Source organism: Manduca sexta, chromosome 24 (genome assembly GCF_014839805.1).
Source record: "Manduca sexta isolate Smith_Timp_Sample1 chromosome 24, JHU_Msex_v1.0, whole genome shotgun sequence".
NCBI classification, from domain to species: Eukaryota; Metazoa; Arthropoda; class Insecta; order Lepidoptera; family Sphingidae; genus Manduca; species Manduca sexta.
Window position 1 is genome coordinate 5,642,278 of NC_051138.1, and position 12,738 is coordinate 5,655,015.

General features: G+C 34.8%; 1 protein-coding gene across 1 annotated transcript in view; it reads right to left on the reverse strand.

Moving 5' to 3' along the window:
- LOC115440448 (dachshund homolog 2) overlaps positions 1 to 12,738 on the reverse strand; it is a 157,572-nt gene that overhangs the window by 35,704 nt on the left and 109,130 nt on the right. Inside the window, 1 exon segment of the mRNA XM_030164756.2 lies at positions 9,097 to 9,180. Coding sequence (XP_030020616.2) covers positions 9,097 to 9,180 — 84 coding nt within the window.

The following is a 12,738-nucleotide window of genomic DNA, read 5'->3' on the forward strand; positions in this document are numbered from 1 at the left end:
GCACTTCTCACTGATTCGGTGTCGCACTAATGTCACGAGCCGTTTACATATTAGCCACACACAGACACGATTTTTTTTTGTTATAAATGGCCTTGTTAATGCCGCAAAATCAAAATATTTTATCGTTACTTTCATTAAACCACGGAAAGGATACCGATCAAACCACAATATTACAGCAGTACATGGCACGTCTAATTATAAAGTTAATTCATTACGTATGAATTTCATATAAATCCCGTGAAAGTTCGTTTCAACTCCTTAATATAACGCGGAAACATTATAACATTCATTAAAAGACGTTCTAACATTTTCACATGCAATCATAAATTCTAATTTGTAGCGCTCACGGATCTGGTTACCACCTCGCCTTCGGTTTTCCAACTCATTGTATGTTACTCCCAAGACATCGCAGCCCCAAAGTGTACATACAAAATTAATTAGACAAAATCTCGGGGTCTTGTAATATTTTATTATTATTTCCTGTGCGAGATATTTTATTAGCACGTTACATTCATTACTTTTCTCTTAAATGTAATGAATCTGAATAGGATCTTGATGGGCGGCGCTTTGCGTGTGTGTTTTCTTCGTCTACAAGTTTATAATTATAGTAGTGGTAATTACAAGGTTGCTCATATTGTGAAACCTTGAGTTTCGTTTCGTTATCTGGCTACAAATGTTGACGGTTTGTTAAATTAAACGTCGAGTACTGAACTGCTATTTTCTTAATTATAAAACGCCTCTCTGTATTTTGTCCGCACTGTGTTAACTTATCTTTTTGTTTGTTTAGACTTTTTTACTATTATACAAATGTGTTCATTGAAATTTTTCATAATTAGGGTGTTGCATTCAACACCTCAACACTGATCTGGAAAATAGGTCACGTCAGTCTCAGCAGTTAGACACTAAGCAACCCAACGTGTATGTTACAATGTCTATACAGACTTTCCTTTATATAGACTATCTCTTATCCAATTACTTGAACATTTTTAGAATTGCTCATAACCAGAATTACGGACATTTTCTGCGCAAACAAGAATAAGATAATGAGTTCCGAAGGATCCATTCCCGGTAATTGTTAGCAAAACACTTCGTAAATACCAAATCAAAGACACTTGAAATGTAAGCTTAAGTTAAGACTCTATAGTACCCCCGATAAGGGAAGACTCAACACAAGAATTAGCTTTGTTAAATAGTGGTCAATCTGTGTGAGTATCCGTTCGGCACGAGCCAACACCGGATTCTACTTAACGCTGATGTGTTGTGCTGTGATACGTGCCTTTCAGCCTTTGCACTGCCGCTGTTTATGTCTCTAATGCGCACTGTGAACGGAATAGCTAAGAAGAAGTCGTTAGACCAAAGACAGATATAATTAGATGGTACTTTTGTGTAATGAAGGACTGTGATGCCGAAGTCAAACGACATAAAAAGACATCGAGCTGATTCACAATAATTGAAGGTTTAGTTTTATTTGGATAATCAAATATCGTCGTCAAATAACTTAGAATGAAATCAAACAAATCATTTTAGGGATCAATTGTTTGAAAGAGTTTTCACCCTTGTTGATTGCACAGCTCCAAACAATTGATATGCATGCGTTGTACGAAGCGGTTGATTCTGTCCAGTTGGCAAAATCTAATCATCTGCATTACTTACGCACTCGCGGAGCTCATACTGCGCTTCATTTCATCACAATATCCCACCCTAAACGGGTTTCGAGTTAGATTTGTTGTTTTCCATTGCTTTTTAAACGTTAATGTGTCTATGTTAATGTGAAACTCGCCAGACTTAAAAAGTTAGTATAGGCTACAACTGATTTTTAGAAAGCTATTTGGGTAGCTAATAAATTATTATAATTTTGATCACTGATTGTTAATAAGGTTTTTCGATGTAAAATACGATCTGATGTGTGAAAATTTCTTTATGAATAGTGATAAATAATATTTTAACATTAAATATAGGAATGGCGGAGTAATAAATGTGCTTGGTGATTAATAGAACATAGAGAATTTATAAAATACCCTCGTACAAGGAGAAAACTCGTCACGCATTCTGCAAGCAATTCAGTTATCAGTTCACGTACAAGATTCCGAAGGATGTGGCGAGAAATCTGTCATATTACTTAAGCTCAATATCAGCTCGAAGAAGACGATAAACTTTTTAAAAACATGGACTATTAACGTCCAAACAAATACCTCGCTGCAGTCTTAAAAAGACGTATTAACGAACACGAACCCAGAACAGATTAAAACAATTTTTCCCTGGCCACAGCCGAGCCTCAAGCAAAAAATGGAACAAAACCACCGAAGCAACGTTTCAGTGTAAATATTTGCACGGCGTCGTCCACGAAAACTTTCATAGCATTCCTAACTTCGGTGAGACCTTACACTTACAAAATGGATAAGTATAAATTGGCCCGTGCAACTTTTATGTTTAAGTAGATATTCACTTGATTTTAAATGACGTTTTATATCATTATCATTATGCGTGATAAAATATTATTTATCGTTCAATAAGATACGAGCGCTGGTATCGAGCAAGGAACCCTAAAAGTCATTATAACTGATGTCGGTAATTGAATTCCGTACACAAGGTGCACAGGCCCGGTATTCCGAATGCGTGCTTCCACGTACTGTCGCGGTCAGGATTTCGCGTGTTTTTCGAATATTTTTCGTCTCCGCGCACTTGAGTGTTCGATAAATGATTCGATGGTATTTTGATTATTGTTCGACCTTTATTGTTTTATGTATCGCTGCGTTATAGGAATTTATAGACAACGCGGGTAAAACGTATTTGCTCTTTTAAAAAAGGTGATATTGTTTGTCTTATATAATTTTATACCATGATTAAGTATGGACAGGTTAAATAGCCTTTTTAATGATAAAGATAAAATAAGTCAAGTATAGACCAATGGCTGTACAGTTTGTTAGTGTTAATTCTAAGCGGGATTGCTATTATTTATGGCGCTTACATTTACACAATAAACGTATCTGCATCATTCACTTCAATAAAACATAATCACAGAAACAAGCGTATAGCATTCTAGTGTATGACTTTATCAAGCTAAACAAACGGATTGTGTGCACCCCAAATAGGAGGCTTCCGTCAAACGTACACACAATAGCGCGTGGTCGTCAGATGCGCATTCGACGGTGCAGATTGTGTCTATTAAACCGTGTGTACCTAGCTGCACAATCGAATTGGAGGGCACTGGCATTTCGGCAATGGCTCTACGATGAGAAATGTTACAGGGAAGGGAACACCGCCTTCTTTGTTTCAAATTTACATGTTTCGAACAAGAAGTTTAAAATTTTGAAATTCGAATAAGAAAAGTAAGCTATTACGATAAGGCATACAAAGAAGTTTATATTAAAAAAAATATTGCACAGTTTTGTTAGAGCGGCAATATTCGAAAGAGAAATGATTCCAATCTAACATTAGTGGTTCAAACTGATTGATTGCCTTTTGGTGCATTAATTCAATTATGGCAGGGGTGACATTTGCAGTGAGCGGCGGAATGTATTAACTACTGACGTATGTTGATATGATTGTCCAGTAGTTAAACGATTTCATTTGAATTTGATCACTGGACTGTCCGGCTGTGATAGTGTTTGCTATTTAGGGGACGAATAGTCAAATGTTCACAATGTTGTTGATGTTACGATTTCATTAGATGACTGTTTATTTTGATAGGTTAATTCTTGTTTTAATAGCTGATGATGAAGCGGGTTGGCGGAGTGATTAGTGAAAATATTCAAACGTGAGCATAAATCAGAAGAATTGGCGGTGTTTTTTTCGGTGTTTCATTCGAAAGATACGAAGTTTCTCTGTGACAAAGAGAGAACTATAAGTCTGAACGGTTCATAAATTTACATTTTATAGATTAAACTGGCTTTGACGCAGTTTTACCATTTAGAGACTTAGAACCGTCACTTACCTACTAACTATTGCATATTAATAGATAACTGAGTAACAAAGTCGTTTACGTTATTAATACAATTACAATGTAAGCTGTTGATAATAAAAAATCAACACCATAAAATATCGAACGACAATAACCACCCTTCAAAAACCAAATTCAATTCCAAATGATTCCTTAAAGCGAAACACGTAAGACAATTTCCGTGTTACTATGGGGTAAAACAGTGTCAAATTATGATATCAATATTACATTTCCTACATAAGTTACATGTAGAGCAGGCATCGATAACCCTTCATTCCAAACATAATGTACGCATAATTGGCGTAACATTTCCATTGCGAACCCTTTCAAGGCACCGTAACGTTACGGCCTACATGTTATTTAATTACACAATCTCGAGAACAATGAGAATTATACCGACTCCTTTACTTGTCTCAAATGCAAAGGGTTGCGGCCGACGCAGGCCCGAATTGGGTGACAACCGACAAGTGACATTGCACCTTCGTGTAAAGGTAAGGTGTTGGCATTGGCTTTTGATACAGTGTGATTAGTTTATTGTTTTTATCCCCGAAATAATTAAAAGTGTTTTGACTTTGTTGTCAGTCTGTTGTTGTAAAAAAGAAGAACCATTTTTATTTTTGTCTGGTTTCATTTATTGTAGTGTTAAATGAGAATATGTTAAACCGTGGATAGCCCGATTGTTGAGTGCTATTATTTTTTTCTTAGACAATTTCCATTTATACAATTATATAAAAGTAATATTTTTAATTTAATACCTAAAACATTTTTGATAGAATTCAAATTGTGACAAAAATTTGGTTCGCATATTTCAAATGTCGAATTATTTTTACCATAAATAAATCTATATTTATCAGTACGTCCCTGTGTTAATTTTCCAGAAGATATGAGTGGAACGCCTCAGAATCATAAGGCGAGTGCGGGATAGTTCCGATCTCCCTCCAACTAACATAAAATCTTTCGTAATGAAGGAGCCAAGCCCTTCAATTGTGTCCCTAGCCCTGGGAATATGTAGTTCGACTCAATTATAAACGAATATATCAAAATGTGACGGGCGATAGCCTAGTTGGGTGTGGAACGGACTGCCGAGACGAATGTCCGCAGGTTCAAATCCCAAGGGCACACACCTCTGACTTTTCTAAAATCATGTGTGTATTCTTTGTGAATTTATCGTTTGCTTTAACAGTGAAGGAAAACATCGTGAGGAAACCTGCACATCTGAGAAGTTCCCTGTAGGAATTTCGAAGGTGTGTGAAGTCTACCAATCCGCACTAGGCCAGCGTGGTGGACTAAGGCCTAATCCCTCTCAGTAAGTAGTAGAGGAGGCTCATGCTCAGCAGTGGGCAAGTATATAATACAGGGCTGATATTATTATATCAAAATGATTGAGTAAGACGTTTCCACGGAACCTTAGCCTTGGCGCCATTTTACTAAACATTTTGCAAGCATTGCTCTTTCTCGTAACGACTTTTCATTATAACAAAATAAAATAATGTACGAAAACGTACTAGTAGTTCATTTCTGCGAGTCCTAAGAAACTAAATATATTTTGCATTCCGAATATGTTTTCGAGACAATAATTTCTAGGTCATTCGGTGAATTGGACAAAATGTACCATTACTACGCAAATGATTTTAATTAAACAAATTCGTTACCGACAGATGAAACATTCACCGAAACCAATCGTAGCGTAACGTTAGAAATCAACAAAGGAATCGTGTTTATTAGAGAGGAACATTAAATTTACCTCAAATAAAATATCAAAAGTTAGTATTTAATTTTCAAAAGCGGAGGATTTACTAGTATCATCTCTGTATAATGGAAGCTCGGTGGGTGCAGTACTAAAGCGTTAGATTCCGATACGATAGCGCATTCAATACAATATCTATTATGAATGGACGGACGTTCCGCGCCCGTTGATTAGCTCCGCCGGGCTCTATTCCAATTTTCATGGCGGAATATCGGCCGCCCTGATTAATTATTATTGGTACTCGTCACTCGCTGGTCAGACTTATCAAACTCGAAAAACGTATGTAACTTTGTAATGTTTTATTGAAAAAACAAATAAATCATTGCAATTTCAGGGATATTCCATTGAATAAATAATTTAAATAAAACAATAAATATTTTCGAGTTGTGCTTGTTTCTAGTCCGTAAGTTTTCGCAAACGTTTAAGTAGACATTAATCCCGTGTGTTTACGATGAGCAGTTAACACACTTCCCGAACATGTTTCATTGTTATTGCACTCCATTATCTTCCATCATAACCTGGCCAGAATATGAATATATTTGTAAACTGATATTTAAATGGCCAGGCATGAATGCTGATTACCTACAATTATAATTTTCGTAATAATACACTGGCATTTGAACGGGCAGTAGTTTACTTGACTGACTACTTGAGCGAGTGCGGAGGACAGGATCACGAGATGAAATAGTAATTGAATAATAATATAGTTTTAACAGAAACATGTGTAGCATCGGTATACAGCTAGAGCGAAATAGATCATCTGCGTGTCTTTATTTAGATACATTATGCCCTAAATTACAATGACATAAGACTGTACTTAATTAAGTTAATAAGCTTTACAATTGTAATTAGAATACACAACAAATACAGTATTTCAAACACTAACGGACGTTTATAGTTTTAAACCACTGACCATATCCAAAGCATCGGTATAGTGTTATCATTAATGACGCGTAAAAGATACCCCTGTTTGATTGTGTCCGAAAAAAGAAAATATATTTATTTATAATGTTTATTTCATTAACATTTTCGTTTGTAAGGTTTAACTTAGTTTTAATTTATGTTATCTATTGTCAATAGCTTGTATTACCAAAAAAAAACCACCGAAACCCATTAGGATAAAGACAGATAGACTGGCCGACTTTAAAATTATATCATAAAAATCAGTTATTAGCCCTAAATTACTCATACAGTATACTTCTATAGTAATACCAAACCGTTATTGTTCAGGAGATCTGTTATGAATAAAAAGTAAACATTTTGGGGTTCTGAGAGTCAACAGGCCAGTTTGCTATCGTGACCTAAAGTTGTATTTCATAGCGCGGACGGTCGCAGCGCTATCTGATGATTGGTTTTTGGCAATTAACAGTATTGCTCACATCCCAATCGAGTTCATTCACCGTGTGAATTATGTATTGAGCCCTGATTCCCTCTTTGTTGCGTCACTGTATTTACATCTACACTGCGTTAATATGCCACTATTATCTTGATACGATTTTAGAACGAGGAAAAATTATAGCGAGTATTTAAAACAATAATTAAACCTATTTTAATGCAAAAAGGAGGTAATTTGCATGTAATTTACCTCGGCGACTAATGCAATAACAAATGATTAACGGAATTTCTTCAGACACCCTAATTATTTGAGATCCAGTTTTAGTATTTTACATAATTTCGTTTTACAGTAAATCGGAATAATTAGATTGGAAACGCTTAAATAAGTTCGCCGTAAAATGTCAATTTGGTTACTCTATTTCCTTAAAAATCAACAGATTAACTGAACTAACAACAAAGGTGCTAACTTGGCAGCGAATAAGTTGTCAAAAAGCTTTTAAACTAGATCGAAGATTGCCCAGTAGTCTAGAAAATCCATTACCTAGGGCTCACACGGATGTTACAAAGCCAACATTTCTTTGATTTTTCTTTAGCTAATTGACTTTATTTTTATAACCGTGTTTGGCTTCTAATACTTTAAGTATTTTAATGCTTACAAAGTCATTATAACACATGTTTCAGAGACAATTATTGTTTGGATTTTATGCTACGACAGGCTCACTGCACCCTGTCAGCCCTTTATTAACATTTAAATTTATATTACATTAACACAAGAGAAATGCCTACCTCGATAAAATATCTACATCACCTTTACATCCTCTGTGACATGTAAAATTGCTCTCGCCGTTGAATTTATCTAAAATGTTTCGCATTTATTTGGTGTAAAGTTGAATTTAGCTTATCGTCTAATAACATCAATAGAATTAAACCCTTTGTCTCAAGGCTTCGGAGCACCGCGGCCATATCGCTTGACATTTGTACAAAGGTTACCTCCATTCTGTTGGTTTTCTTTTTGCTTGACACAATGTAGTATTGCTGAAGAAAGGGTACTTTGCTGGTATAACCTTTGCGTTTGTTAGGGGAATGTTTTGGTTAGAAATTACGTCGAATGCGACATGAAAACAGATATTTATATTTTATTTACACTAATCAAAACTCAGTAGCGTTTATGCCGTACATTATTGGTGTCAATTTATACCGACCTATACACATAAATTTATTTTCCAATTACTTTGCGTTGACCTACAGCACCGTAGTAATGGGTTGGGTATACGAGTAATTGTATACAACAAACAAAACCCAACCTTCATTACTTCTAAGGGAAATTATTTCGGTTAATAAATGATGTAATTATGTTAATTATAAACGTCAAAACAAACCGTAAACTATCATTGAAGCGATAAGTTAAAGTTAGCGTTGACACACATGGACGTGTCTACACCAAATGCAAATAAACGCCTACGGCATCAACGGCTATAACAAGGTTTTTAAAACTGAATATTATTTACGTAAATATCTCATAATTAAATATACCAATAACTACAAAATACGTATTTTTTTCACGAAGCAATTCTGATGTGAAGGCACGAAACAAATTACAATCATAACGCATAAGTAATATAATAGAATAATAGTTATAATGTTGGGAATAAATAAAGCGGCAAGGAAGACAATGGTCCTGTAACGAGATCTCCTGTTAATTGTAGCGAATGCGGAGCGAGCCACTGATCGGAGATTTATGAAGGCATTGAAATTACACCCTATTTGTTCTTTTGAAAGAGAACGCTGTTTGGTGTTCGTAGGAACAATATACGACGTTAGTGTACTCTTTGTCATAATATTCTTATATATTTTTCTTATGGCGTGTGTCTCTTTCCAGCATTGTTAGTCACTTTAATCTTCTTTATAGCAAGTTTGGTAGAAGTCACAAAAGTTATTATCGCTCATGATGAGCCTTTGCACTTTAAAGGAATGGATTGGATGGGTTTTATCGCTTTAAAATATATATCAGTCTTCTCACCGGCCAAGGAACCTTTACTAACTTTTGTAAATACAAAATATCACGACTACATACCTCTCATCTTCTGCTCGTCCAATAGTTGTCGTTCCAAGTTGTCTTTCACCTCTCTTTCTCTAAGCACGTCCATTTTCAGTTCAGCTGTAACAAACAAAACATTTATTCCTTATATAACCATTCTAAAATGTGAAATAATTGATGTCGCAACGTAGATATCGACATCACATAAAATTTGAATTGAATAGAAAACATTATAAAACAAAACGTTATCATAAACAACATTTTAACTTAAATAAATGGTTCATTGTACACAAAAGGCATTGTATAAATTTAACAGTGAGCTAAACCGGTAACAAGGCCTTCAGCTAGGGGCCGATTAGAAGCATAAACACGGATTAACTCATTCGGAATCCCAGTACTATTGTGAAGGAGTCGAAATGGGAGATTTGCATAACTTTCAATTAAACTAACCTGCCGGAAATTATTAGGGGCAAATGTTTCCGGATTTTGGCACGTTTGTACCTGAATATTAATTAATCATTTTGGCTATTCAAATCAACATTAAATTTTAGGTTTAAAATAATAATGACATTCAATATCAAACGAATTTTCTTAGGAGTTATGTGGCTTTTCTAAATAAATACTTTTTAATTTAAGTAAACTCAGCTTAGCTTATACAGGACGGTAAGCCCCGTTTCAATCAAACTGTAATCTTGGCAATCGATGAGCCTAATATCGAGCCATAAGCATGGGTGAAGGCATTATGCAGGAGTCAAATTTGAATAGAAAGAGGTCATGCCCGCTCATAGTTTAATTTGGTCCCTTATTCAATTAGGTACCTTAGCGTCTATCTAATGGAGGTCGTAAGGGGATCAAACTGATTAACTTGCGATCTTAACACTTACTGTTGTATTGCATTCGAGAAAATTAATTTGGGTATGAAGCTAGCTGACAGCGATGTTTTACAGAAGGAAATTAATGTTATTAAAATGGATTAGCAGGGAAACATTGGAATGTCTTTAGGAATCGAATACGTCAGGAAAAAGGAGTAAAATACGATAATTAAACTTCTAAAAGGCTTACTTTCGAATTAATTAAAGAATCATCTATTACAATAAATTGCATGCTTTTATGACTTCTTACACCCTTTGAAAAACTATCGTGTAGTTCTATAAGCATCGATTGGTGAAACATTGTCGGTCCCGCAACTATCTTGTTCAATACAACGAGAACTGATTCATTTAATAATTCCGTTAGTGTTTTAATTATTCCAATCGCTACGATGTAATTCAATATTTCATTTAAAACGATTGCTATGTTGAGTTTATCGTGTATTTAATGAAGATAATAAACTAGAAATCACCAGAACCACGGTATAAATTTGCTACACCATTAATGATTTCTACAAGATCATTTGATACATGTTAAATAACATTAAAATTTGTAATTACACAAATAAACGCTAACAAGGAAATAACACTAATTAAAACAACAGAAACACAAATAAGTTGCCAATTAAAAGCGACTCAGAGATACAAAACAAAATGTTGCTACTGATATAAATCTACAATGATGTGAACATACGAGCAAAGAGTCCGATGAAGGTAGTTGGTCAGCCGATCAGGCACCGTATCGACGTATAAAAATCTTCGCGATAAAACAGAGACAAGTTAACTTGTGGGTGCGCATGGTTATAACAAGGCCCCTGGATAAAGGTATGGGTATCGCACAATAGCTATCTCGTATTGGGATCTTGTAAATTGAAACGTTGTCTGCTCGCTGTTTGTGATTACCGATCTTATTGTATACTGAATGGTAAGTAGGCTAGTCGTGGAACTATACACAACTTTATAGGGAACATCATTTTTGTAAATCCAAATGTACTCATTATGCAACTGGATAAAATCATAATAATGGATACTGTATTGGCATAAATTATTATATCATAATGTCTTTGACGCACGATATTTACAGACATTTTTACATAAACAGATCAGAAAATAACTCAAAAATTTTAATTAATTTTCCACAAGAAACCATTCTTGATCTGTAAGCAATACAGATTTCTTGCATCATTCATTTATTTTGATTTAAAATTGCATCAATCTTAAAACTTCATTGATCGAGAGATTAATTTTGAATCAATCCCGGTGTAAACTATAATTTAGAGGGCTTTTAGTTAAGGATGGTTTTGCACATGAGACGTAAATTACCTTTACCGAGGGACGGCCATTAAGTCCCGCGTCGGCATGCGACGTATCTCAACATCTTGCGATTTGCGAGTAGAAGCGCCTTAACAAAAGACACCTCAGTGTGGTCTCCGCGCGCTCAGTAGCGTTCGTACTTTGTACCGCTGTATTGTTTCAATTTAAAGTAATTGTTCATTCAACATCATTGTATTTAAATAGAACATTTTTTAAGTTATCCTGTTACTTATAAACTATCAATACCTAACACTTCAATCTAAGTTTAGATATTAAACATTATAAAAATATGTTTAGTAGAAAATTATTGACTAATAAATCATAAAACCCAGACACTAAGAAGAGTCAAAATTAAATTGATCCTTTGGAAACGTTTATCGACAAAAACAAGAGAAATCCAAAAATATTAAAGCGGAACACTCGATTATTAAATCGATCTTTATGTCGGATCAATCAAATTTAAAACCTGATCGAGTTGCGTCCGATCGAAAAATTATTACTTTATAAATAAAATAACAATAAAAACGATGCGCCCGCTTCAAGGGAATATATAATTATGGACAATTATTGTGATATCGAAACTCAATGGTCGTTAGATGATTGAAAGGATCAAGACCCATAAACAAAAGGCACCATTTTTGATTGCGTAACTTAATAACTCAGTGGATACAAATAATTAGCTGATAATCGTAATCGATTCACAAACACTTACGTAGTATAGGAAACGGGCGGGACGAAAAGTCAATTTTACTTTTTTGTTGGGAGTACTCGGGAGCCAAATGTGATTCCCGAGCCTGGAAGGGTCGCGAAGAGAAAATTCTATTTCTCTTCAATTTCATGCACTCAGCAAAAATAACAATAATATTTAAATTTCGAATGTGACGCCCTTTAAGACCTGTGCAATGAGATCGAGTAAGTTATTTAAATTTGTAAATACGACGCCCGAGAAAAATGACAAAAAAAATAATTAAATTCAAAACCGCAAAGAGTTTCATGGCTTCGCGGACAAAAATCTGTTTACTAATTGTACAAGCTAAAAAGGTGTTAGACAAAACGAATAATTTATACAGCAACTTCGACGTGGGCCATAACAAACGGAACAGTTTAATTTCACCGAAACATAAGTCATAGGGTAAGCGAATTAAGACATATTTTCAAAGCCCTCGGAATGGCGAAGACGAAGTTGAGCTTGCAGTTAAAATAACAATTAAAGTCTACCTAAAATTTACGACTTAAAACTGGCAAAATAATTTAAACGGGCATTATACGGTGAGCGAACGAAACGCGCCTTTAGAACTGGAAACAAAAGTATGCATTCAAATTTTCCCTATGTGCTCAGTTCAGCCTTTTTAATACCGAACGGCTAGGGGAGCATTCCTTCAGTTTTAAGGTGAAATTATAATGGTAATAGCGTAAGTTGGAAAATATTACGGAATATTGTTGACTTAAACACTTACAGGTTAAACAATGAGAGAAAATGATTTAGTATTTCGCT